The sequence below is a fragment of the Simochromis diagramma genome, unplaced genomic scaffold, assembly GCF_900408965.1.
Source record: "Simochromis diagramma unplaced genomic scaffold, fSimDia1.1 OVJJ01000822.1, whole genome shotgun sequence".
Lineage (NCBI taxonomy): Eukaryota > Metazoa > Chordata > Actinopteri > Cichliformes > Cichlidae > Simochromis > Simochromis diagramma.
Genome location: NW_024387520.1, coordinates 5,680,903 through 5,706,153, shown reverse-complemented (window position 1 = coordinate 5,706,153; position 25,251 = coordinate 5,680,903). Strand labels below are relative to the sequence as shown.

Genomic DNA, 25,251 nt, shown 5'->3' with positions numbered 1-25,251 from the left:
TGGTATCGATCCGATACCAAGTAAATACGAGTCAGTGTCGCTGATACCGATACTTTTCAATAAATAAGCTGGATGCGTCATTGAATTCCTAAATATCAATTCATTTTCATGACCTTAAGTGTTTTTTGTGATGTTTCCTTTTTCAATATTAGCATTATTATTACTACGGCTGGCAGCGGGAGAGCTGCAGCCGTTGAATGTGGTGTTACAGCAACTGTGTGATTATTGTAAGAATAAATGATGCTGCGAAGCATGAAAATGCCATCGGGTCTGCCGTGGTGGTTTACAGTTATCAATTTTTCATTTATTTATTTTTTAGAAAAATCTTTAAAAAAAAAACAGTAAACTAATTAAAACAAACAAGTACTGTTGAGAAACCATAATACAAAAGTTATAATTAAAATTATCAACAGCAAAAACAACTGGTGAAAATATAATTGATATGTAAACAACTTAACAACCCCCAAAGTGTCTAAATCACGTCACGTGACGGCATAACATCTAAATACTGGGGGGAGTGTGCCTAAACTGCAGGTCTATGAATGTAAACTAATGGGAGATCAGCATGTGAGGCAAGCTGCTGCCAGTCTGCTTTCACTGCTCTGAGATCAGTTACAATCTACGCTTCATACAGAAACACAGCTAGCATTAGCAAGTAAAACATCTTCAGTGATTCAGCATCGTTAGCTCTTGCTAACCACCTTGGCCAACAACAACTAACAAATTCTTTAGTACATTAGCACGGAAACCATGATGGGGAGAACAGCTCGGATCCTTTTCAGTCTAATAAAACTGAATAAAACAGTACATCTGTAACTTTCTCAGTGTCTATAATCCAATTAGACCTCTCAGGTCATCAGATGCACATCTTTTAACTATCTCAGAATTAGATCTCAGTGTGCTGAGGATGCTTAAAGTTGCTGTGTTCCTGTTCTTTGGAACGAGCTGTCTGCTGATCTGAGGTCAATGACAACCGTCTCACAGGTCTGTGTGAGCATTGATTTGTATTTCTCTGTAACATTTTATTATTATTGCCTTTACGTCATTGTAGACCTACGCAGGTTTTTAAGTGTACATGTAAAAACCTTTTAAACGTACATAAATAAAAGTGACACTGACATTGACGCTACACTATGGAGCCACTACTAAAGGAGAAAAAAAACACAATGATGACAAAAATGATCACCAGATTTTGTGTGATCTATTCTGTGGATTCACCCATTCAAGCACAGAAACATACAAAACCTGCTCAAACTAACGATACCTACACTGTATAATGGGGTTGTGTAAATTTTACCTCTTGGCCACATGTGATATGTACGCCTCAAATGGTGATGATGAGTTTCTGAGTGACTTAATTTATCAAAGAGTGCATTTTATCAAAAGTAAATCGATATATTTCATATTACCTGACTTATAATAATCGTAAAACTATGTTGGTTCTGTGCACCAGTGTATTCACATTTAGCTTTGTCATGCAACTGTTAAGTAAGTAAGTAAGTAAGTAAGTAAGTAAGTAAGTAAGGCAATATTAGCCAAATTGTATGAGCTTGAGCTCCTAATGAGAACAATTTTTAAAAGCCAAAAATCACAAATTATGATGGGGCACCATTAGGGTCCAAGGTTAGCAGTACATTGACTTTGAGGGTTAACAAAAATTTTATTTATCAATAACATTAGGTAAACACTTCATATCCAGACACTTTCATAATCATGTTCAGTTGAGAAGGCTATAAATCTAATATTTTTTCATTAAAGATGAACTGCTGCCAGCTGTCAGCTAGTAATTATGATTGAACTAAAGGCAAAAAGCTACCCTAGAAGTCCAAAACACACAAAGTCTGTCTAGCAGCTCTCGGTGACTAACTCTTTTTTATTTGTTTATGAATCTATTTTTTACTGAGGTGTAGAAACAATTTCTGCAAACATCTTCCATAAAAAGGAAAAAAAGTAATTTGTTTTCTACACTACCTTCTGTTCACATTCCGTATATGTAAAGTGAGAATATATAAATATACACCTCAATCAACTCTTAATGTAAACAGACTGAACAAGAAAATCACTCCACAGCTTCCAGCAGATCTCCTGATATGGCTGACCCAACAGAGCACTGGAAACATAAACATCTCTTTTTTAAGTAACATCATAATTACACTTAACTTAAAAAGGAACATTTTAATGAAACACTTGAAAGGTCCAAACTCATTGTGAAGCCCACAGATTTTGGATGCTGATAAAAGCTGCGTGGTCAGAGTGAAGAGGTCAGAGCCAAATGGATGGACTCGGCTATATAGTCCAGGTTGCGGCAGTTGATTGCGCTCACGTTTAGACAACCGCCGGGAAGCAGGTACACCCGTCTCCTGTTTGACAGAAATTCTACTTGCTCACCTAAAAAGGCCAAAAAAACAGTCACAAAAAAGCAAAATCATGAAAGCTCATCAGCGTATCAACCTATGTTATTGTCATGTGAAGAAAAGCTCTCTTTAAAACATGAATGCTACATAAAATATATCTTCAGCAGTTAAGTTTTCAAGTTATATTTTTTGAACCAAACTAAAATCACAAACAGCAATTCAATGTAGACTGATCAGGGTTATGGCCTTCGTATAAGCCATATGTGTGCATAATGTGTGCGATTGAATAAGTGCATCAGACACTGATAAACTTTATGAATACATTAAAAAATTGTGTTGCAAATGCCAATTAGCTGTTTCAAAGGATCTTCCAGAGAATCGCGGCAAAGCAAGAGCTGAGAAAACTAATCATAAACATCAGACAGCATTTATTTTGTCCTTGTTCGAGGCTGATGCAGTGAATCATTTGTCCTTCTAGATTGTGAGAAACATAATTCTAAAAAAAAAAAGAGAGAGAGGGGGGCTGAAACAGTGCTTTTCAGTTTTTACCATTTAACCCTGTGCAGCAAAAGAGTCCACCTTGTTGAGTCAGATGGTCCCAGCGACCAGGAGTCCCCAAAAGCCTCAGCTTTTCTCTTAAAATGGCTCTGATCAGCATACACCTTTCAACAATGTGCTTAACCTCTCCCTGCCTGGGGAACACAGTGAGAAAAAAATATATATAATTCAATATCTGCACTATGAAAAATGAGGGTGGAAAGGGGCGTGTATGCATAACATCAAGAGACATACGACACATGTACTGATAAAACAGCAACAGCTAATGTCCGGGCCAAATTCTTCAAATGCCAGATCGTTTGCAGCATGTCTCACCACTCAACAAGATGGGCTGAGTTACTGAGCACTGTGGTGACAACATGTGCTCCTCCTACGGATGGCCTGGCCCACAGTGATCTCACTATTTTGTCAGCCTGAGACCGCACGGGCAGCAGGACGGAGTTCTGCTTTAAGACGCACAGGAGGTGTCCAACAGCTTCACCTGGTGAAAGAAACAATATGAGCTCAGCGTGAAGAAATCTACAGAATGTCCCAGCAGCAGTGAAGTAACGTTATGCTCTGCTGAAAAGAAATGCTTTGCATCAGTATACACCGCAAGCCTGTCAGGTTTTTCCATTTTTTCTGGTAAATATTCACTGTGTCACAAATGAAAGATTGCAAAGATGCTTTTAGATGCACATGAAGCAGGTTTAGTTGCCACTTTTTTGATTCTTTCTAACTTGTGTTTAAAAGATGAGCGCAGAAAAACAGCACATTTCATTTTCGACATTTCATCCCAGAGCCAATTACGAAGATCAGACGAGCCCTTTCTAAAAACATGAACTCCCCTGGAAACATGATTTGCAAAAGACTCTAATGAGGACATATGCATTTTTATTTTTCACAGGTACTTTCAGCTGCTCCCTTATTTCCCAAGGGGTCGCCGCAGCAGATGGATCCGCAAGTTTGATTTAGCACAGATTTGAAACCGGATGCAACCCTCCCGTTTATCTGAGCGTGGGACCGGCACAAGGAGTACGCTAGCTTGTGACCCCTGAGGCTGTTTTGTTTTTCTCCTCCCTCCTTCACATGTAAGCAAATGTGTTAACCTCTGCATTTTTATGTTTTAGTCAAATTATATTAAAACCAGAAATAAAGTTTAATGTTGCAAACAAGCGCCAACTCTCTCCAAGTGCGAAGGCTGCAAGTGCAACAACAGCAATTTTTTCCCTTTTTTTGTTTCTTATTTATTTATATTCTTACTCACTTCTTCAACTCACACAACACAGAGAGGGTGCTCTTCTGACAGGTTAGGTGAAGAAAAAGTCAGGGAATGCAGCAACAATCCACAGTCCCTGGAGCACACTGGATAAATTTGATCTCATGCACTCAGCATAGTAAAGCTTGGCCTTTAAATATTTTTCCTCTCTATGGGTACTGAAGTCTGCCTTTTTCTGATGACGATTATGGTTCAAAGATAAGTAAAGAGGTGCTCTTGTCAATTACCTTGAGTCGGTTCATTCAGAAAAGAAAGAGTTCAAACTGACTTGTATCAGCTCCAGGCAGCGCAGTTGTTTTCTCACCGCAGAGTGCAGTGTTCGTTTGTGCAATAAGCACATTTTGATAGGTGTGGCCCCTTCAGTGCACATACGTTCTCACCATATAGTCCAAAGCAATGGGAAAATGACTGAGCGCAGAGAAGCTCCATTCCCAGCGATGCACAGTGCTGCACAGGCCAAGCATCACGCTCCATGTCTCCACAGCAGAGTGCCTGTGTAGGCAGCAAGAGGAAGGGGAAAAGTCTACGCCTCTGTTGAAAAACAGCGCCAGGAGAGCAAATTAAATTAAGTATGAGTGAAAAGCTGCTTGTCTGATAAAAATAATTTCAGCTTCTGTCAGAGAGCATAAATGCACAAGTTAGTTACCGTAATGAGCCGTGTAATCACAGCCCATTGACTCTGAGAGAGGTCTGCTCCGGTCGGGTAGTGGGCAGACGCTGACAGAACAACAACACTGTGCTCAGGAGCACTCTCCAAATCCTCCAGAAGCCTCTCCAAACAAATGCCCCGCTGCTTGTCATCCCAGTAATAATACTCACGGATCTCTTGGATCCCTGCTGCCTGGAAGATACCAGCCAATGAGTCTGCAGGGAGGATCAAGACAAAACATTATATTGGCTTATTAGATATAAAAGCAGTACCAACCCCTAAAGATCAATGACACTTTTGTCCGCAGCATGTACACTCACAAGAAAAGTATGTGAACCAGGATTTATGAATTAATTACTCAAAAAATGTGGTCTGATCTTCATCTAAGTAATAACTAGTGACCGATGGAGCCTAACTTAATCAGTGTAATACAAGGCAAGCAGTTTCATATCTTTATTAAACACAATGCGTAATCACTCACAGCTCAGACTGAAAAAAGTAAGGCTCGGTTCAGTAACTCGTGGACTCACTTATGGCAGCAAAAGTTGGGGCATTGCTGTAAAGGAATTTGGAACCAATTATCCTTACAAAAAGGTTTCAGGCCATGACACAGCCATTAAGTTGAATGAATTTTATGTCCTTTATTTATGCATCTGCTTTCAATCATTCTCCTGTAAAATTTGACCAGATTCCATTAAAGCTTACATTTTCAATTCTACTTCTGTAACAAAATTACACGGAAAATAATCAAATAACTTAAAAGTCAGCATTTTGGGAAGAAGTGTTTTATGAGTCTATGCTTAACGGCTGGGATGAGGTTTTGGTGTTGGAGTGTTCCTCCAAAGACAGCATATTTTGGCTCATCTGTCCATTGAACATTGTCGCAAGTGTTGTGGATCATCTTAGATGACTGTGGTTTTATGTTACCACCACCATTATTATTCACTATTTTTCTTATTTTTCACAATTAAATAAAGATATAAGTCACAGAGCTCCATGCGGGCATTTTTCTGTGACAGATATTTATCTAATGATGTGGAATCCTTGACATTTTGTCTCCTTTATGTAATCATTTTCAAAATCTTGTGTTGCTATGGACACAGCGCTGATTGTTTACAAATCATACTCTTTTGTAATTATTGGTGTGCATATGACTCAATAGTATATATATATATATATATATAAAAAGCCCTACACCCCGGCCCAGAAGAAGATACATAAGATTTGTTTTGAACTGTGTATAATGCAAGGCAACTTTAGAAGAGTCCAAAAATACAATTATGTAACTGGAAATGAGCATAATTGTTCCACTTTAAATGTTGTTCAGTAGAAGCTGTTTTTTATTTACCATCACAGGGGGAAGAGAGGTAAACCGGGCCACACCAGTCAGCACTGAGATCGTACCAGCACCTCAAGAGTTCAGCTCCAAGACGAACAGCAGCAGTAAAACCAGGAGTTTGGACACCTAACACCTGCAGCGAAAGCCAGGAAACACCAACAGCAGAGTTTTTGATATAAATGATGTTTGCTTGCTGATCTTCTATCGATTTATTCTGCAGTTACTTATAGTAACTGCAAATAACGTCTTTCCGAGTAATGACGGTGCTGACTGACTGCATGATCAGTCCTAGTTTTTGTTTTGTGCAAAACGAGGTTCAAATGAGTTGAGCTGTCTGTGTGTAGCTGACATTACCTGGTTCTCCACTATAGCCCTAGAATGCTTCCCAAGGGCAACTTCTGTGGCTTTCCTGGTGAATTCTCTCAGTCCAAGAGAAGAGGGATACTCAGGATGAAGAGTGGGATCAGTGCTCAACTGCTGCTTTATTTTTCCAACCAGACGCAATTCAAAGGGTTTTCCCTCCTCGCTGTAATACTCTGCAAAAACATGTATTGCAAAGAACAGCATATATTTAATCTGACACAAAAATACAACGCACCCTCAGAGCCGAAAAACTGAAATTAAAATCCCTTTAATAATTGTGTTGCCTTCTAACAAGTGGCAACAGAGAGTTAAAATGTTTAAACAAGTGCAGTAGTATCTTAAGGTACAGATCATTTACTTGCAACATGCTCACGTAATTGTGGCCTTAGCAGCTATTGCACTGTATGCGTCAGCAAAGGCTGAGAAAATGAGGTACAAAGCGAGGCAAGAAGTGAGTTTCTAGCAGCTATTTCAAGAAGGCTCACGCAGAGCTTCAGCTGCTCTCTATTAGGCTCAAAGTAGCTGATTAAAGTGGGAGCAAATGCAACCTCCAGGCTTTAAAAAGCCCCTTCAAACACCCACTGGTACAATCTCATGAATGCTTCCTGTTTTTAGCATTGACACAAAATATAAATGTTAAAGGCCATGACTGGCAATTAATGATTTTACTGAAAATCTTAATGTAGTGCTCACCGGGCTTTCTATAAAGACATGAGTATACAGTGTCTGATGCACTGAATATCTTCTTCGGTGTATCTTATTACATTGAATAAGATACTGACTGGTGACCGGCGAACCAGTCCTCTGCTCAGATTAGAATCTGAGGAGGCTACACGCTGTATATAGCAGTCTTTTTCTTTCTGCTCACATATTGCCTGCCATAATGCGGCTCACGTATTTCCAGCTACATTGCAGAACTGTAGAAGCACATTACATTATATGTGCAATAAAGCAAGCCTGTAACAAAAAACAAAACAAAAACAACAAAAATAATAATAATAAAAGCACCTATATTAGCATATGTTTTCTGTGTTAAATTATAACAGATGTATTTCACTAAATTCACATTTAAAAATCAAACTGCACTTTGTGGATAAAAGTTATATATCTAAGTTTATTTATTTAAAAAGTAAGTATAAGTAAGTAAGTAAATATGTCATACAATGTCTGCATCTTTGATCTTCACATCTGTCAATAGCTGTTGTCTATATTAATGTAAGTTTGCTAAGTTTGGATCTGACTCATGAGATCATCAGTGCATTTGAGTAAAGTGTACGTTTGTAGTTAATGTAGTTACCACTAGAATAGTGGTTTAAAAAAACCTGCAGTATTTTTTTTGTGGGGGGGGGGGGGGGAGTAGAGATTACTAACTACATAGAGATGACATAAGCATTTTTTATAATTACATTAAAATTACATTTGAAGTTGCACAACATTGTTTCTGTTTGAGTTATATTATATATATATATATATATATATATATATATATATATATATATATATATATATATATATATATATATATATATATATATATAAACGTGATAAGACTCACCTCTGCCTGCCAGATCAACTTTCCTGGCCTGGGTATCTCTGGCGAAGGCGGATAACAACCTTGTTTCGGGACTCACTGGTGCGTTGAGCGTATTGGTAAACAGTGGGCATTGACCTCCTGTGTCTCCATTTTGGCTGACCCCTTTTTCATCAGGGCTGCGGTCGGCTCATCTCGGAGGCGGTCAGACAACTCAGACCGGCGGGAGCTGCGAATCTTTTGTTTGGGCACTGTTGCCAAGCTACAGCACATATTTGGATTCTGTGGCCCAGGCAACGGGGATGGATGAGTTTTGTCACTCCCTAATGTGTGGCTCCGGTGAGTTTACTTTTGCCCTGACGGTAAGCCATCAAAGCCACTGGAAAAAGAAAGGATGAGCTATTATCAGTGAAGACTCAGATGCATCTTTAGCTTCTAACACCGACAACACGCTAGTCTAAAGCTCAGCTTTGTGTCCTTATTAAGGCTTGTTTGGGAGCTTGGCCCGTAGCCGCCATAAATTAGCCCTATTGCAATACACAAAAAAAAAAAAAAAAAAAAAAAAACGAAGAAGAAAACAAGAGGCTTGCTCATTAATTGTACAAGAGTGTTCTGTGTCGGTCATATATATCTGCAGATGAGGCTATTTCCTGCATCCATGGCTTCCACTCATCCATTTCTTATATGTTTACTCAAATGCATTCATTTGATGACATTTATCCCACTATCATTTTCACAGATCAGACTAGTCTTAATGGTGGAGTTCATGTATAATCTGAATTCATGAGAAATTAAAGTTCCATGTACAATTTTCCTCCTTGGAAACCAACTGAAATCCAGCGTGCAGTGTAAATCTCTTCAGGCTATTACTGTGCTCCTGCATAATACTGCTGGGAAATAGTGTTTCCTTCCAGGCAGCGAACTAAGGAAAGAAAGCCATTTCCAGGGGATAAAGAGGTAGCAGCAAATATTGCATTAAATGAAATTGCAGAATCAAAGTAAACATCTGATGGAGGTGATAAGTGAGCCTGGCTTTGTAGTTCACTTTATGAAGCTGGAAATCACAGATAACTGCACTAGATGGCAGTAGATGGCCAAATCAGCCATCAACTCTTGTCAACTGGTTGACTTGGAGTTAGAGATGCTCTTGTCCAGCCTGTCCAGTCCTGGTTCTTATAGATTACATGACAACAACTTTCGTTTTTTTCCAGGAAAGAAATAGAAAAAGATTCCAAAAATGTAAGCTTTAGGTGGGGAATTGGATTCTGCTCTTTTCACACGGCTGTTAAATATTTTTACCCTTGCCCCGTTTTTTAAAAAGCTCATTTATCTTTGTGTGGTTCTCACACAAAACACATCGGTACAGTCATTTTATCCCAGGGAATGACAACAAAAATTCTACCTTTGACTTTGTCATTTGCTGGATATTTGAGCCTCCGGGTGTTATTGTTGAAGTTGGAATATTTCTGTGAAGTCAAATTGTTTCTGAATGCCGAGTTGGCCTCTGAAGCAAAAACGAACACACAGATAAAAGAAAGAAAATGTGACAGAGAAAGACATTTAGAAAGAAAAAAAAACCCGACAACACTGTTGACTCTGACTCTGGGAAAAATATCTGGATTCTTAAATCTACTCCCGTCAAGAGGCTGTTAGTGAGAAAGGAAACGACACGTTAGAAGAAGCTCGGTTTGTGCCTTGATCACGCTCCCACGTTGTCAGGAAGAGTTCACGATAGTTTATTAAATTAAAGATGCAGCTGACACAATTAGATTTAAGAAACCTTATCTGGTGACTATTGATGTCCAAGCTTAGTGTCAAAGGTTTTTATTTTGTTTTGTTTTTTCATTTATCTGAAGCAGGTTCTAAAAATATCCTGAAGAAAACTGAGCTACACGTCTCAGACACTGGCTGTGGACTTACATGTGTAATTGAGAGTGAAAGTCATTTAAACTTCCAAGCAGATCCAAGACTGCCTCAGTCACATTTAATAGTAAAAGCAGAAGAAAAAAGAGGATTTTATTGAATTCATTTTCTTATGTAGAATATTTTCCTAATCAGATGTTCCGCCTCTGTTTTTATAGTCTTTTTTTGTTTCCTGTACTTGTATCTTATCAAACCCTCCCAGTCGTACTTTAAGTGGCGGCTTTTCCCTGAAAACTTTAGGATTGATTTCGGTCTGATACCACTCATGGAAAACATTGGAACAGGAATCAGCTGATAGGAATGTGGCTTCAGACAGGGCCATTATTTCCATTCTGAGTTGTTGTGTGGCTTTTTTTTTTTCTCTCTCTGAATGATATTTTTGGTAGTCACACTGCCCGTCTGGCAGCGCTAATGTCAGTTTCGGCTTATTTTCAAATGTCTTACATTCTGCTCTTGGTTTATTTTTAAAGTCCCAAATCTGGTAAATTCCTCTCATAACACGGAGATGTTGCCCGCTCAAACAGTAGCCAAAGCCAGAGATGACAGTGGTTTAGATAGTGGGAGGATTACTTAAAATAACATTTCAATAATGCATTGTTTAGATTTGTGTCTTGAGCTCACATCAACAGTAGTTTTACTTGCTCAGTGTTGTGGAATATGGACTCGTAGAGTGAAGGTCGGGACCCTCAGGGCCTCCCAAGATAAATCCGAAGGGGCCATAAGTAGATCAAAGGGTTAGGAAAAGGGGAACAAATATTCCTGTTCACAAAACTGTTTATTTTTTCTGACTTTTTTTCCTTTTTTTTCTTGTGAAAGTACTTAAAGTACTACACTTTCACATCTACAGCATCCCAAAAAAAACCACTTCAAATGAAGCCACCTATGAAGGACAAAAATAATTAAATCCCTCTTAAGTCATTGTCTGTGATGGTTACATACAGCAAAAGTTAATAATGATTATTATTATATTGTTACAGTCATTTGTTGTTTGGTTCCAGAATGGTGAGTTTGCACACACAGCACGCATGACCAATGTTACACAGTTTTAAAATACTTTATTTTTCAATGCAACAGATGATGTTATGTAAAATCACACCACAAGGTGCCTTATGACAATGAAGTAATACATAATGTGGGCAGAAGGTTTTCTGTGCGTGTGGACATTTCCGGGGACGGTGTTGGGCTTATACTGTGGCCACAAGCCAAAGAAAATAAACTAGCAGCACGGCACATTGCATATGCTGCTGTGTTTACCTGCAGTTCGTAATACTGTACCTTGTACAACGACATACCCACAAAAAGATTCTAGACGGCGTGATGTTTGAGGCATCCAGACGTAAGGTTCTGTCATCCATTATTCGTAGCCATGGCACAACTTAACATAGACATGGGCTTTTAAATCCCAGTTTCACTGTTGTGTGCATGCAGACTCAAAATAGAAACATTAAGACTTTAAACCGACACAAAAATGGAGTATTTCTATTCATAGTTCTTTGGTTAAGCTGATATTAAACTGAAAGGTTTTTGTGAAGAAAATGTTCCTACAGTGGAGACAGGCTTGCCAGAATGATCGCTTAGTCGAGTTTGCTACAGATTCAGTGTATCGTCATTACATAACTTACCAGATAATATACTGTACAAAAATTAGTTTATACTGACATTTTTGAAACCACAAGCCACATGACACTGTGTCCATGTACTGGAATGCATTTCAGTGTTGATGTCAAACACTGTCAGTCTGGAGCAGAGAGCCTTTTTCCAAACAACACGTAGAGGACTCTGGGAGGTTCACCCGTGATGCCACCTAATCTCGGCTGTACGCCAACAAACAAACAACAACAACAACAACAACAACAAAAAACAGTCACAGTGTTCCCATTCAGACCGAATCATCTGTTTCTCCACAGTCAATCCAGTCATGTCTTTGGGGCTAGCTTCATTCTGCTGTGCTTTTCAGGGTTTGGGATTGAACTTTTCTGTAGCTTTTCTTTGCTGTTTGGTCTCAGACTTTGCAGAAATCACAGTAACAGCTGGAAACGCAGTTCGCTTCAGTAGGTTGACATTTCACTCTTCATCTGTCCTGTTCCTGCAACGTGAATCTGAAAACAGATGGATATATTAGCATCCAGCGTTTCCGTGACAAAATCCATACCTATTGGTAAAATAGCATCGCATGGCATTTTGTTGTTTTAGGCTGTCTCTTAGTAATGAGAATAAAATGTCTAAATATGCCACACCTGGGATTATGTCACTTGCATATTTTCAATTTTCATTGTGTTTGCTTTAAATAGAAGCCTTATCTGTATTGAAAAGTACCTGATATTCGAGACCAGATTACTATCGTGTCGTGAATCGCCTCATATTTTTGACTTGGTGTGCAGCCATGTGTTATGTGACCGTGCAAACTGAGCTTTTCTCTGTGTGTTTCTGTATGACTTGTTGGTTTGTGTTGGTCTCGCCCTGCACACCATTTTAGTTTTGATCAGATAAAGAAGGACTCGGAGACAGCAGCCGTTGTTTGTTGTCTTACAGGTTATTTGTAAGTATCTCGGTGTTTTCGTGTTCATTGATATCATCGCTGCACCTCTTCCCTTTTATTTATTTTTTCTTCCTAATTACAGAAAGTTACTGCATAGTTGCCCTCATCATTCTGTCCTTTGTGAAACTTCTTTTCCCTTAAACAAGACAGGAATTCTGATGCTATCACTTCTGCTGTACATGTCTCCACAGGAAGACATAATCTACCTTCCACTGGAAGCTGCACAGAAATACGAATGCTTATAGGGGAAAAAACAGCTACCATACAGTTTACAATGTGGTTTCATCAGAACTCCTTTCTTACATTATGTACTGCTGGAAAGTGACATCACTGTTGTCTACTTTGTGTCTTGTGGCTTCAGTGTGCGGTATTTGGATGGTTTAACCCCTTGAGCCTCAGTTGATTATTTGACACTTCTACATTTAAAAAACATCTGCACTGTAGTCGGCAACAGCTGCAAAACCGTAAAGCCAAGATAAGCAGTCTTGCGCTTTATGGATAAGAGACGCTTAGAAGAATTTTGAATGCAATAGGTCTCCTTTTTCCTTATCACCAGTCCAGATTGAACTTGAGAAACCTTCATGGTTTTTAAGCTTTTTTTTTTTTTTTTTTCGTCTTTATGCATCTTTCCACCTGGAACCTGGTACACAGGACTCTGGGGTCAAAAGGAGTGATTGGGAAAAAACTCCAAGAATAATAGAGCCAAAGAGCTATACTTAAGTCAGTTATTTTGAATTACAAAACCACAGATATGTGTGCAGATATTGTGTAGCCTCCATTAAAGCTAAAGTAGCCTCTGCTCATCATTAGTTAGGAAAAATCCATTCATCATATCTGACGTGTGTGTTTGCCGAATCTGAAGCTGCCTTTATATAGCAGGATGCGATTCACTGTTAAATGCAAATAGAAAGTCCTTAGTTAGTTGTGCAGTTTATGACTTTCAGTTTCTACTAAATGTAACAATGACAGTTTTGTTACGGACTATTTTGTCTTGTTAAAATATTTTTCAAAGCAGCCAAAGCAAAGAAAAGAAAATCCCTCCATCCATTCTCTCCTGCTTATCCACTTTTAGGGTCGCAGGGGACCAGAGCCTATCCCAGCTATCATAGGGCAAGAGGTGGGGTACAGTCTGGACAGGTCGGCAGCCTTTCACAGGGCAAACACACAGAGACAGACAACTATTCACACCTATGGGCGATTTGCAATCACCAGTTAACCTCACTAATTCCACGTCATCGGGCTGTGGGGGGGAAACCAGAGTTCTCAGAGAGAGGCACACAAACACAGGGAGAACATGCAAACTCCACACAGAAAGGCCCCAGCCAGATGGTGGATTCAAACCACCATGCTGCCCACAAGAAATCACATTTACAGTAACTATCTTTTTTTTTATAAAAAACGTATATGTATCTATCCTGGGTTTTTGTTTGTTTGTTTTAAATAGATAAATACAAAGACTGAATCATGTAGTAAAATTAAATACAGCTAACACAAGTTTCAACTGGTCACACTGGGATTCATTCTGACAAAGAGATACACAAGCACGCATTAAAGACGCAATAATGTATTTAAAATATAGATCTATCTGTGCAGCCATTATAGTACATGTCAGCCAAGCAGTTTCACTAACCTTGGGCACAATAAGCAGAAATAAGCAGAAATACATATACAGTGGAGAGTCTCTCTCTCTCTCTCTCTCTCTCTCTCTCTCCATATATATATATATATAAAAAAAAAAAAAAAAAACACCCAGCACGCCCCTGCGGGCGGTTTATCCTTCAAGCTCGGGTCCTCTACCAGAGGCCTGGGAGCTTGAGGGTCCTGCGCAGTATCTTAGCTGTTCCCAGGACTGCGCTCTTCTGGACAGAGATCTCCGATGTTATTCCCGGGATCTGCTGGAGCCACTCACCTAGCTTGGGAGTCACCGCACCTAGTGCTCCGATTACCACGGGGACCACCGTTACCTTCACCCTCCATATCCTCTCGAGCTCTTCTCTGAGCCCTTGGTATTTCTCCAGCTTCTCGTGTTCCTTCTTCCTGATATTGCTGTCATTCGGAACCGCTACATCAATCACTACGGCCGTCTTCTTCTGTTTGTCTACCACCACTATGTCCGGTTGGTTAGCCACCACCATTTTGTCCGTCTGTATCTGGAAGTCCCACAGGATCTTAGCTCGGTCATTCTCCACCACCCTTGGGGGCATCTCCCATTTTGACCTCGGGACTTCCAGGTTATACTCGGCACAGATGTTCCTGTACACTATGCCGGCCACTTGGTTATGGCGTTCCATGTATGCCTTGCCTGCTAGCATCTTGCACCCTGCTGTTATGTGCTGGATTGTCTCTGGGGCATCTTTACACAGCCTGCACCTGGGGTCTTGCCTGGTGTGATAGACCCCAGCCTCTATGGATCTTGTACTCAGAGCTTGTTCTTGTGCTGCCATGATTAGTGCCTCTGTGCTGTCTTTCAGTCCAGCTTTGTCCAGCCACTGGTAGGATTTCTGGATATCAGCCACCTCCTCTATCTGCCGGTGGTACATACCGTGCAGGGTATGTATGTATGTATATATATATATATATATATATATATATATATATATATATATATATATATATATATATATATATATATATATATATATATATGTGTGTGTGTGTGTGTGTGTTTGTGTGTGTATATATATATATACACATACACACATATATATATATATATATATATACATATATATATATATTAGGGGTGCAACGATACACAAAATTCACGGTTCGGTTCGGTTCGATACTTTGGTGTCACGGTTCGATATTTTTTCGATACAAAAAAATGTTCATGCATTTTTAATTTGTCATTTATTAAAATTATAAATATATATTTTAACTCAAAAGTACAGTTTTTAAATTTAACCCTAACCCTTGTGCGTGTTTTTTATTTTGACAGCGAATGCGCACCTGCGGACCACTTATGTGCAGCCCTGGTTATTTAGCTCATCATATCGCAGCCACAGAAATTATTTTGTCCATGAAACCATAAAGCTGCACTTTCTTTTTGCCTTATAGTCTGATTTGTCATAACTTCTCCGTTTTGTGGTAAGCTTTTCTTTGGCTGTCACTTCTTCACCCTGACCTGTCTTATTTGGCTCAGCAGAACTGAAATGCTTTTACACGCTCACTCACATAAGCTCAGCGATTCTCTGCGCGATCAACCTCTCACATGTTTAAGCTTGCTGCGGGAGATTTCACTTGTCATGTTTGCATAGTAAGCTAACGATTAATAAGACGATGTCAGAGGAATTGGTGCACAAATTATCATCACTCACAGATCAGTGCTGTCGCTCTCTATACACAGTTCGCACGATTGCAAAGTAAAAGCAAAAAAACAAGCGCAAATTCAAACGCGACTTCAATATGTCACATATTGACAGTGGCTCACCGATGCCAATAACATAATTACCCAGCTACATTTCTGAAAGAATGCAAAAGCATTGACATATATTTTTCCTACAATAGCCCGACGGGCAGGGAAGAGATAGATTTTGGTAGCCCGACTGAAAAAATCGCTAGCTCCGGGACGTCGGGCTAGCGATATTGCAAGCCCTGTATCTGATTGAGGAATCACTCATCTTTGGAAAAGAGAGTTTATTACAGAGAAATGGCTCTTTCCAAAATAAAAGCTATACTATCCGCTTCTTCTGGGCTATATTCTCAGCAGCATAAGGAGAATCATGTGCTAACAGCTGTCTAAATGACTCGGCTAAAGTTAGTAGCATGCTTGCTTTTTTTGTCTGCTTCCACTTGTCTTTGCACTAGGATGATGTCGGCGTAAATGTGCAGTCATATTCGTTGTGTTCCCACTAGTGCTTTCAGGTTAATCTCGTTGAAATGACCTTAACGCCACAACACGGCAAATCTCCGTTAACGAGCTACCGCCTATCGCTCCGTGCATGGGGCTAGACGGCCAACACGTTAATGAGCTAACTGCGCTAACACACTAGTTCACACCAATGTAATTGAGCATTGCATGGCACATCCAACATACTGTTTTACTTTAGTCCATGACTCGCTTACCTTCAGGGTCATACGTCACATGAAAACCAAAATAATTCCAAACGCCAGATCTGAATGTTGCAAGTAGAGCTTAACTTCTGTCTCGCTAGCTTGCCCTGCGCTCTTCCTTCTGACTATGCTGTCTGTGTTGAGCGCTCAGTGGATCTGCGCTCGACAGTGCAGCCTAGGCGGAGTAGTCGAACACAGATTCACTGAGCGCTCAACACAGACAGCATCGTCAGAAGGAAAATTGATAAAATAAATTACAAATGTTGTATTGTTCGATACATATGCGTACCGAACCGAAAGCACTGTATCGAACGGTTCAATATCGATACGAATATCGTTGCACCCCTAATATATATATATATATATGTGTGTGTGTGTGTATATGTTGTCAAGTATCCCAGATGCCTCCATTTAAAGATCATATTGCAGTGTTATTGTTTGTGATATCAGCCAGGGTATTGGAGGTTTCCCACAGGTCAATACCACCATGTTTTGTGTTTCCCTGCTCCATGCTTCATGCTCTGTTAGGCCTGAGCTTACTCTAAGCTATCTAAGTGCATATTATGGAACAGACCCAATTAGCAAAGCGCAGGGAGGCCTTTGCATTACAGGGTTCACGACACTGAAAACAAAACCAAGCATTTGTGCATGTTGCTCCCGAAGCACCTTCAAAACCCTAAGTGGCTTCAACACGTTCCACTGCAGTCTGTCAATGTGCAACACCATTTTTAGGCCATTGTAATGTCACATGACACTTGAGTCACCACACATTGGCTGCTCAGAGAGGTAAAAAGCTTGTTTCTAACAGGCTGCAGAGTATGTTGCATTAAGCCTCACGCTTCGACACGCTTAACTAGTAAACACAACACAGCCGAAATATGTGTTTACACAGTTTTTAAATTGTCTACAATTACCGCGTACTATATTTTACACTAACAACACGTCCATTAATAAAAATCGGGCGCTCTTGGAGAATACAGCATACATGTGTGGGTAATTATATGTACATTTTTAGCTGGCATAACGATACAGTTTGTTCTAGTAAGACACACTCAGTCACTTATAGTAGGAACCTGAAATGTCAGACGTATATACAAAATGTCCTTTTAGATTTGCTAAACTCTAAGTTGTTAACTTTTATATGTCAGAGATATTTACAAGATCCTGTGGAGCTTCTTGTATGGACTTCAGTAAGCTGGCGTTAGTACTGGAAATGGAATTCGTCATCTATGTTCGTCATTGTTGTTCTTTTGAAGGTTCACAAGTTAAAAATATGAACATATATTCAAATATGCACTGCATAGGTGTAAGCACTGCCGGTACTTAAATACTGCCATTAAACTCAGTGCAGTCATCTTTTTAGTTGACTTGCTCTACTCCCCATGTTGCCTGCATGCTTGTTTCGTTTAATATGCACTTGAGTTTGCTGATTGCGGATAGTTCCTCTCAGCTTAGTGCAAAGGCTTGTGGGACTGTTAATCTTTAATTTCACATCACTCAGCTGTGTTATGACTGTTAGGACTTTGATTGCTGTGTATGTTTGATGTGGTTTCTGATGTTTGCATACCCACTCAGAACATTGTTAAGCTGTAGCTAGGAGATGGGCCGTCGTGACCTAGACTCTTAGTGATTAATGACTTCCACTCGGCGTTCATGTTGAGGGGCAGTTACTATCAAAGCAACACTCCACTACCTCTGCGGAGAATATGGATTTTGAAATGTGATAAAAAATGAAATTATATACAATCAGCTTTCTCTGCTATACTAAAAAAGTTCATGTGGCATATCTGTTTACATAAGATCAGGTGTTACATCAGGTGTACTACTTGATTTAAGTGTTGTACACTTGTAATATTATCCTAACTTGTGATTAAGTTCCTACAGAAATGAGTTTGAACACTTTCAGTTTCCTACATTTTAAGTGTACTATATTTTTAATGTTATGAAATTTGTGTATTAATTTTACTTTTCTTGCATCACTTTATTTCATATTTAACCTGATGCAGTTTTATTAAATCCAATACATTTGAGACTTTAATAAAGTGGTGTCAAATATATGGCCTGGGGGGCCAGAATCGGCCCACCAAATGCTCCAATCTAGCCCACAGGACACCTTTTTTTAAAAAAGTAAAGGGTGTGTTTATAAACGTTTAAATAACACAAAGTTTCAGGTTGTTTTTTTTTACCATCTACAACAGAAATGACTATTTATGTTCTGGTGGGTAAACAGTAAAAAGCTAAATAAATAAGATTTAAAAAATGAGAAAAATATTTGTTTTATTATCACAGAAGAGTCTCGAGAGTGAGCCCCCAGAATCTTTTCTGTAATTTTGCACGTTTATTTCTTACACCTTAAACCCAAAGAGTCATGCTGACAGATTATTTCTATTGACGACGACAGTATTTATCATGCTGTTTAAACACTTGATTTTTTCTTATGCCAAGACATCTTAATGATGCAATGTGTAGTTAAACTTTTTTACTCGTTCCGCCCAGTTAAGGTCAAAGTGCCCCACAGTGTAAAATGAGTTCCACATCCCTCCTTTAGTACATCTCTTGAAACTTCATCTGTGTTGCCTGAGCAGCGTGGACTTTTTTAGATGGCAGCACATGGTTGTGTGGCTTTTGTAAACCTCAGGTATATTAGACCTGCACAGCAGAGCTCTATGTTTCTGAATCAGTCTATCAGTCATCTAACAGACGCCGTAATTTCTGCTCCACATACGTAAAGTATTTTAGTCCACAACCTAGTTGGCTGCTGCTCTTTGAAATCAAATGTTCCACTCTCTGTTAACTTAATTTTAATGTTCTCAGTGATGGATAAACTGTGCTAACAAACTCGCTCTGCTTGTAATACACAGCATTGCCTTTCAGATACACGAAGACTCACCTCTCGTATGCATATTAGGGCTAATGTTAAGAGAAACAAGGCAGATAAAAACAAAGGGAGACACAGAAAAACTAAACCCTTAACCCTTAGTCATGTAGCAAAAGAAAAGGGGGTAAAAGCGCTTCTCTGACATTAAGGAGAGATGTTTTGAAGAGAATCCTTGCAGAAGTGGTCTCGTCATACGCCACAGCATTACGTGACAGAAGCTGATGGTTGGTCTGGATGTTGATGAGGACATCACTGATATGCCAGCATGTATTTCTATGAAAACAAAGTAACTATTGATAATCTCTGTTCTGTGAAGTACAGCCCAGTAACCATTCGTATCAGTGGTTGGGCTTTGCTTTTTTTCCACTCTGGGTTACATCAGCTCCTGACTTAACTAACTTTGTTGTCCCAGGGTGAAAAGGAAACATGCTGCTCTACTGCTCTTTTGTATTCTTTGAAAGAGGTGGAGAAACTGACAGGGATTACTGTGTGGAGGTCCACAGTCGCTTATGATTGCGACTGAAGCAACAAATTCGGCAGTGAACAGACTGTATCTGAAATGGTTTGTCATATTCCTTTATTAAGGCGGTCTTTGAGCCTTGGACCTGTCGAAGTCATTCTTGAACGGCTGGTCTCACTTACATTTGTAATCCTGCTGAAAGTGTGCGGTGAGTCTGCTGAGCCTTCCCCTTGGGGTGATTTACTACAGAACACACCAGGCTCCTTTTATGGATGGCTTTTATATGCTGCTAAACGTCTCCTGTTTTGTAGCCCCATTGATTATGTCTGTAAAATTCCACTGAGGGGATGCCATTAAAGGGGAAGAGAAAAATAATTTATAGTGTTCATGGTAAATATTTAAAATCAGAAGCACGGCCCTTCCATAAAAGTGGATCAGTCATGGGAATTCATATGCGGCATAGAGTTGTGCAACTTATTAAATAAAATGTATCAACATAAAGACTTTTTTTTTTCACTGTTTGATCCAATTTGAAGTCATATAATTGCACTGTAACCTGAAACACTGCATTTATAAAAAATAAATGTACATGCAAAAGTTAATTCCATTCATTCATTCCATTCAGAGGTCGCAATAAAATTTAGTAATCATAAATTTTGGCGACAGAAACTAAACACAGCGATGAGATATTTAACGATCATTGTAGTGCAGGTGTAATTGTAAGTGAGTTACGGCCTTTGTCTTGTCTGCCTTTAAGACGGTACGGCTCTGAAAATAACTAACTGTAAATTCACTAAGAAATATTCTGAATATTCAAGTTTTTTTTTTTATTCTTTTGTTAAAATGATAATTGATCAGTTATTTCATAATTCAAATTGATTAAAAAAATGTAATTAAATTATGTGAGAGGTATAATTCTTACATAAACACTACATAGATGATGCCATAACTTATAATTTCGCCTACTATTTTTATCTGTGAAAGACCTGGTTTCATCTCGGGGTTGTGCATTAGGGTAGTAATGAATTGAATATTGGGCTGTCCGCCTACAGTTAGAGTGTGTTAAGCAGAGCGTTCTCATTGGCTGTCACTCTTGTAAACAGTCTCTCGAGTTTTGAGGGAAGTCTTGTGCATAAGTGATAAAGATTTATCTGCTGCAGGGGTTGTTGGGCTGGGCACACTGAGGCCCACTGACAGGCACACACACTAATATGTGGAAATGTTCTCAAATGTACCATGCAGTTCTCCGAATCAGACTTTTGCACAACGCCCACTGAGTTTCCAAAGCCTCTTTACACACATTTTTGGCGTAACCAAAGTATTTTGGGTTGACATTTTTTACAAATAAAAATTTACAATTATGACACTTTCTAGAAAATACTATTTTAATTAATTCAATAATTGCATTGTTTTTTAATCTCTATGACCTACAAACCTAGTAGCCACACGCGCATACTACCAGGAACTGTGCTGTGCACATCTGTTAGTTATTTTTGCCACACTGACATCAGCTGAGTTGAAAGATTGATTATAGGTAGCGTGGCGCAATAAGCAATACAGGTACAGTCCTCAAAGGTTTATTTAATCATGCATGAAAAACAAATATAAAGTTTCACTTGAATGTTTGAACTCTTAGAGTAACACTTTAAGAGCCTAACAGCTGCCAATACTTCTGAAATTGTTTATTATTCTGCACTGTTATTCTCAGTATATTTTACTTCTGGACTATAGCACAACGGTGTAGTAGAACATGTCTAAATATGGATTTCTGCTTCTATTACATTTCTTTCATTGTCAAACTGCAAAGAAAAAAATCAAAAAGCATTTTGTTTGTGGTCCTGGGATTATTTTAAATGGCTTTAAACTGGGCGTATCAACCATAATACAAAAAGAAAAAAAGCGAGAAGTGATTTTTAATTACAATATTGTAATTAATGTCATGAAACACAGCCTAAAGGGGAGTTTGGTAGCAAGTGATGAGTGTTTCAAACATTAAGGTATATTTTTAAAATGTCATATTTCATTAATTATAACACTGTTTTTAATGTAAGTAACTGTCACAGTTCCCAATTGCTAGAGATAAATTTTGCCTTTTCATTCAAATTAGTATGATTTTGATTTTCAAATATATATTAATTTATATATATATTAATATATATTGAATCTCTGGTTTACCTCACTGTCCTTTAAATGCAACAGAGTACCATAAGTGTCCTCACATAAACTAAACTGGAGTTTTATGAATAAGAGAACCTAATTCTATATTGAGGTGATTGCCCCTGTACATGACAGCATTAAATATTGCTAGGTGTCATTGTTCTTTAACTCTGACTTGAGGAGGTGGAATTCTATAAGTATTAGTATATACTTATTACTTAGTATTATATTTAAGTATTATAATATAAGTATTAGTAGTAAACTATATGCCTTTAAGTTCACATATGTGAGCGTTTACCATTGTTTTAAGAAATGACTGCTTTGTGAAATCATAAAAAGATAAATGAACTTACAACGTGGTTTCTGGCTCCGAATAGTCACTGTACTGTGTGCAGCCGTTGGACTGTGGAGGACCGGGGGAAGTCTCTTCACTTCTGCTGCTTGCCTGTGTACTGGCCAGGCTGTCACTACCCTCAGTCCTACTGGTTGAAGTCTTCTGAAAAGGGCTTGCTGTGCCTGACTCAGCTTCCCATAGAAAGCAGGGGCAGCGAGTCCGCAGTTCTTTATAAAAAGAATTGATCCACAGAGTGGACATCCATGGGCAGCCCATCAGGTTCTTGAACGCAGTGCGAAACTCTGGAGTCCTGCAGTAGATGATGGGATTGAGGCCAGAGTTGATATAACCAAGCCAGTTTAATAGTCGAAAGAGTTTTTTATCAGGAACTTCTTTGTTAAAAGAATTAATGATATTGGCGACAAAGAAAGGCAGCCAGCAAACAGTGAAGACCCCCATGATGATACCCAAAGTCTTGAGGGCCTTGTGCTCTTTGACAAGTATTAGCCGTGACGGCCTGCGTTTGGTACTCTTGCTCCTCGCTGCACTGTTGCAGTTGCTGGACGATGACGGCGTATTGTTGAGCTGGGGGCCAACTTGTGTCTGTGATGTTGGATGTTTATTTTGGAAGCGCATCCGACTCTTATCTATTTGCTGGACCTGCTGGGATGCTATTAAATAGACTTTTGCGTAAACAAATATCATTATGAGCAGTGGAATGTAAAAAGAGATTATAGAGGATATTATAGCATAGGTCTTGTTGGTCACAAAGTCACAGCATGCAGGATCTTCATAGCACTCCCTCGCCAAATCATCATTTTCGTCTCTCCATAACAAAGTCATTATTGGTACAAAGGAAATCAGGGCTGACACAACCCACACTATACAAACTATTATTCTGGCACGCCACTTACTGAGCAGAACTTTGTGCCGTAGCGGTCTGGTAATGGCTATATACCGATCCACTGCTATGACACAAAGTGTCTCACAGCTCGCCGTCACACAGAGGACATCGATAGAAGTCCAAAGGTCACATAATGTTTCAGTAAGTTGCCACTTATCTGTCACCACAACAGTGGCCCCAGGAGGCACGACGAGGACCCCCATGATGAGGTCCGCACATGCTAGGGACATAATGAAGATGTTTGTCGTCGTTTGAAGCTGCGGAGTTCGTGCTATTGCAATGATGACCAGCAGGTTTCCCACCACTATGATGAGTATGATGAAGACCAGAATAACGATGATCTCTTTTCCCATGGGTGCGTATATGGCGCCTGTCGTGTTCAGTGAGGATGATGTGTTCGAATTGTTCATCTTTGCTTAGTCAGGGAACTTAGTCACAAGAGGTGGAAAGTGTTAGATTTTCACATCAAAGTCAGCACAACTGAGGGACTGTAGGAGCCTCATGCAAGCATCATACATACGATTTTACAAAAATCTGAGGTAGTTTGTCTCACTGGACAGTGTCTTTTCTGTGCAGTTAGTGATCACATTTCACACCTTGCGAGTCCTGTTTGGCAGTGCTCAGAAGGGAGTAGCAGTGGCTCGTCATCACCTCCGAAGATGTTGTTGTTTCTGGAAGTTTGTGCAGGCAACAAAAACACGTTCTCCAGAGAAAAGATGAATCCAAACTGTCCGCGAAGCCAAAACAATACTGGTTCACACAGTTTCAGCCCTTTCATAAATCCAAGGAAAATATCAAAATATCAAGTAAAAAAATAAAAAAATAAAAAGTTTGGGAGAAGAAAAGCCAGCCTTTTCCATTTAAATACGTCCACTGGAATTAGTTTTGTCGCAGGATCATGTATGAGCCTCAGTGCCACACTTGGACTGTTTGGAGATCAAGCAAACAGTGACGCTGTTACAAGAACCACCAGAGTGCACCAGAGCAGCTGGCCGATCTTTCTTTTCCACTCTCTCTCTCTCTCTCTCTCTCTCTCTCTCTCTCTCTCTCTCTCTCTCTCTCTCTCTCTCTCTCAGTGCAGGTTGCCCAAGATTGTATTGGCTGTAATCACACCCTGGCTGAAGGCAGAGGGGAGGAGTTAAAAAGTGTGCCTGTGTGTCAAAGCCATACAGGGATCTGTACCCTGATACAGCCACACACATGTGAACAATCACACACGCAGACATAAAAACAGGAGTGACAAATTAAAGGAAAAACCAGCATAGAGCATCTTAAGGTGAACCTCATGCAGCTTAAATACTTCTTGGAACCGATTTTCCAAATATCTGAAGCTCTGCTGGAGAGATGCGCTCCATTCACATAAAGATATTTCCCCTCATTTGGTATTTTGATGGTAGGTTTTGGAAAGAGCTTTCTAACTTGTCAAATTTTCACTTAGTTTTAGACTATGCTACTCAGTGAGCCTTGGTGCCCTGTGAATTGAGGGATCATCATGCTAAAAGAGATGACATAACTAACTTGAGGATAGAAGTGTTTCATCACAGCATAAAGAACAACTCTGAACAACTTTTTTGGTTTGTCAATGTAACCTAGACGAGAGTAGGACCAAACTACTCAGAGAGCCACCAGATCCTCTCACTTAGGCGGTCAAAGGTTCAGGTTTTCCTTTTATGTGTCATGCATCTGTATAAGCCGGAGCAACAAAGTACTCCTGTCTGACAGCAGGTAAAATGTGTAACAACACATCAGGTTAATACTACAAAATTGTAGGGTTAAAGGTGAACGATGACGAATGGCTCTTTAATGCCACTTTTGTTGTGTTGAATGTAACAGCTATGCTAAGCTTGTTAACACATTAATATCTGTCACCTGACTGTGTCAACAACGTAACAGCTGCCGCTGGCTCCTGTTCTGATTGTCACATGCTGGGTAATGTCAAACACACACCTCC

The 25,251-nt window shown here is 39.4% G+C and overlaps 2 protein-coding genes across 4 annotated transcripts; both read right to left on the bottom strand.

The window, feature by feature from the left end:
* Positions 1-1,640: 1,640 nt before the first annotated feature.
* got1l1 (glutamic-oxaloacetic transaminase 1 like 1) lies at positions 1,641-8,325 on the bottom strand. Its single transcript, XM_040019816.1, has 10 exons — positions 8,319-8,325; positions 8,077-8,241; positions 6,513-6,694; positions 6,168-6,291; positions 4,990-5,034; positions 4,817-4,887; positions 4,551-4,701; positions 3,228-3,393; positions 2,904-3,046; positions 1,641-2,388 (listed from the first exon to the last, which is right to left on the bottom strand). The coding sequence occupies exons 1-10, from the start codon at positions 8,323-8,325 to the stop codon at positions 2,249-2,251; spliced, it is 1,194 nt and encodes a 397-aa protein (XP_039875750.1). The 3' UTR covers positions 1,641-2,248.
* adrb3a (adrenoceptor beta 3a) lies at positions 8,235-24,319 on the bottom strand. Of its 3 annotated transcripts, XM_040019416.1 has the most exons (3): positions 22,416-24,319; positions 19,589-19,718; positions 9,469-12,074 (listed from the first exon to the last, which is right to left on the bottom strand). In XM_040019416.1, exons 1-3 carry the CDS (start codon positions 23,708-23,710, stop codon positions 12,024-12,026), a joined length of 1,476 nt encoding a protein of 491 aa, XP_039875350.1. In that variant the 5' UTR covers positions 23,711-24,319; the 3' UTR covers positions 9,469-12,023. The 3 variants fall into 3 exon arrangements, with proteins under 3 accessions (XP_039875351.1, XP_039875350.1, XP_039875352.1); XM_040019417.1 differs by lacking the exons at positions 9,469-12,074; positions 19,589-19,718 and adding an exon at positions 8,235-8,431 and having other exon boundaries at positions 22,416-24,318; XM_040019418.1 differs by lacking the exon at positions 19,589-19,718 and having other exon boundaries at positions 22,416-24,316.
* Between the last annotated feature and the right edge of the window lie 932 nt (positions 24,320-25,251).

Excerpts from the sequence above, each read along its gene's own strand:
- got1l1 (XM_040019816.1), bottom strand. Across the intron at positions 4,888-4,989 it reads AGCAGGGATCCAAGAGATCC|CGTCTGCCCACTACCCGACC; the intron begins GTGAGTATTATT and ends TTGTTCTGTCAG. Across the intron at positions 4,702-4,816 it reads TGATTACACGGCTCATTACG|AGGCGTAGACTTTTCCCCTT; the intron begins GTAACTAACTTG and ends GTTTTTCAACAG.
- adrb3a (XM_040019416.1), bottom strand. The coding sequence starts at position 23,710 with ATGAACAATTCGAACACATCATCCTCACTGAACACGACAGGCGCCATA. Across the intron at positions 19,719-22,415 it reads TCGGAGCCAGAAACCACGTT|AAATACATGCTGGCATATCA; the intron begins GTAAGTTCATTT and ends TTGTTTTCATAG. Across the intron at positions 12,075-19,588 it reads TCAAAACATCTCTCCTTAAT|ATTCACGTTGCAGGAACAGG; the intron begins GTCAGAGAAGCG and ends ATCTGTTTTCAG.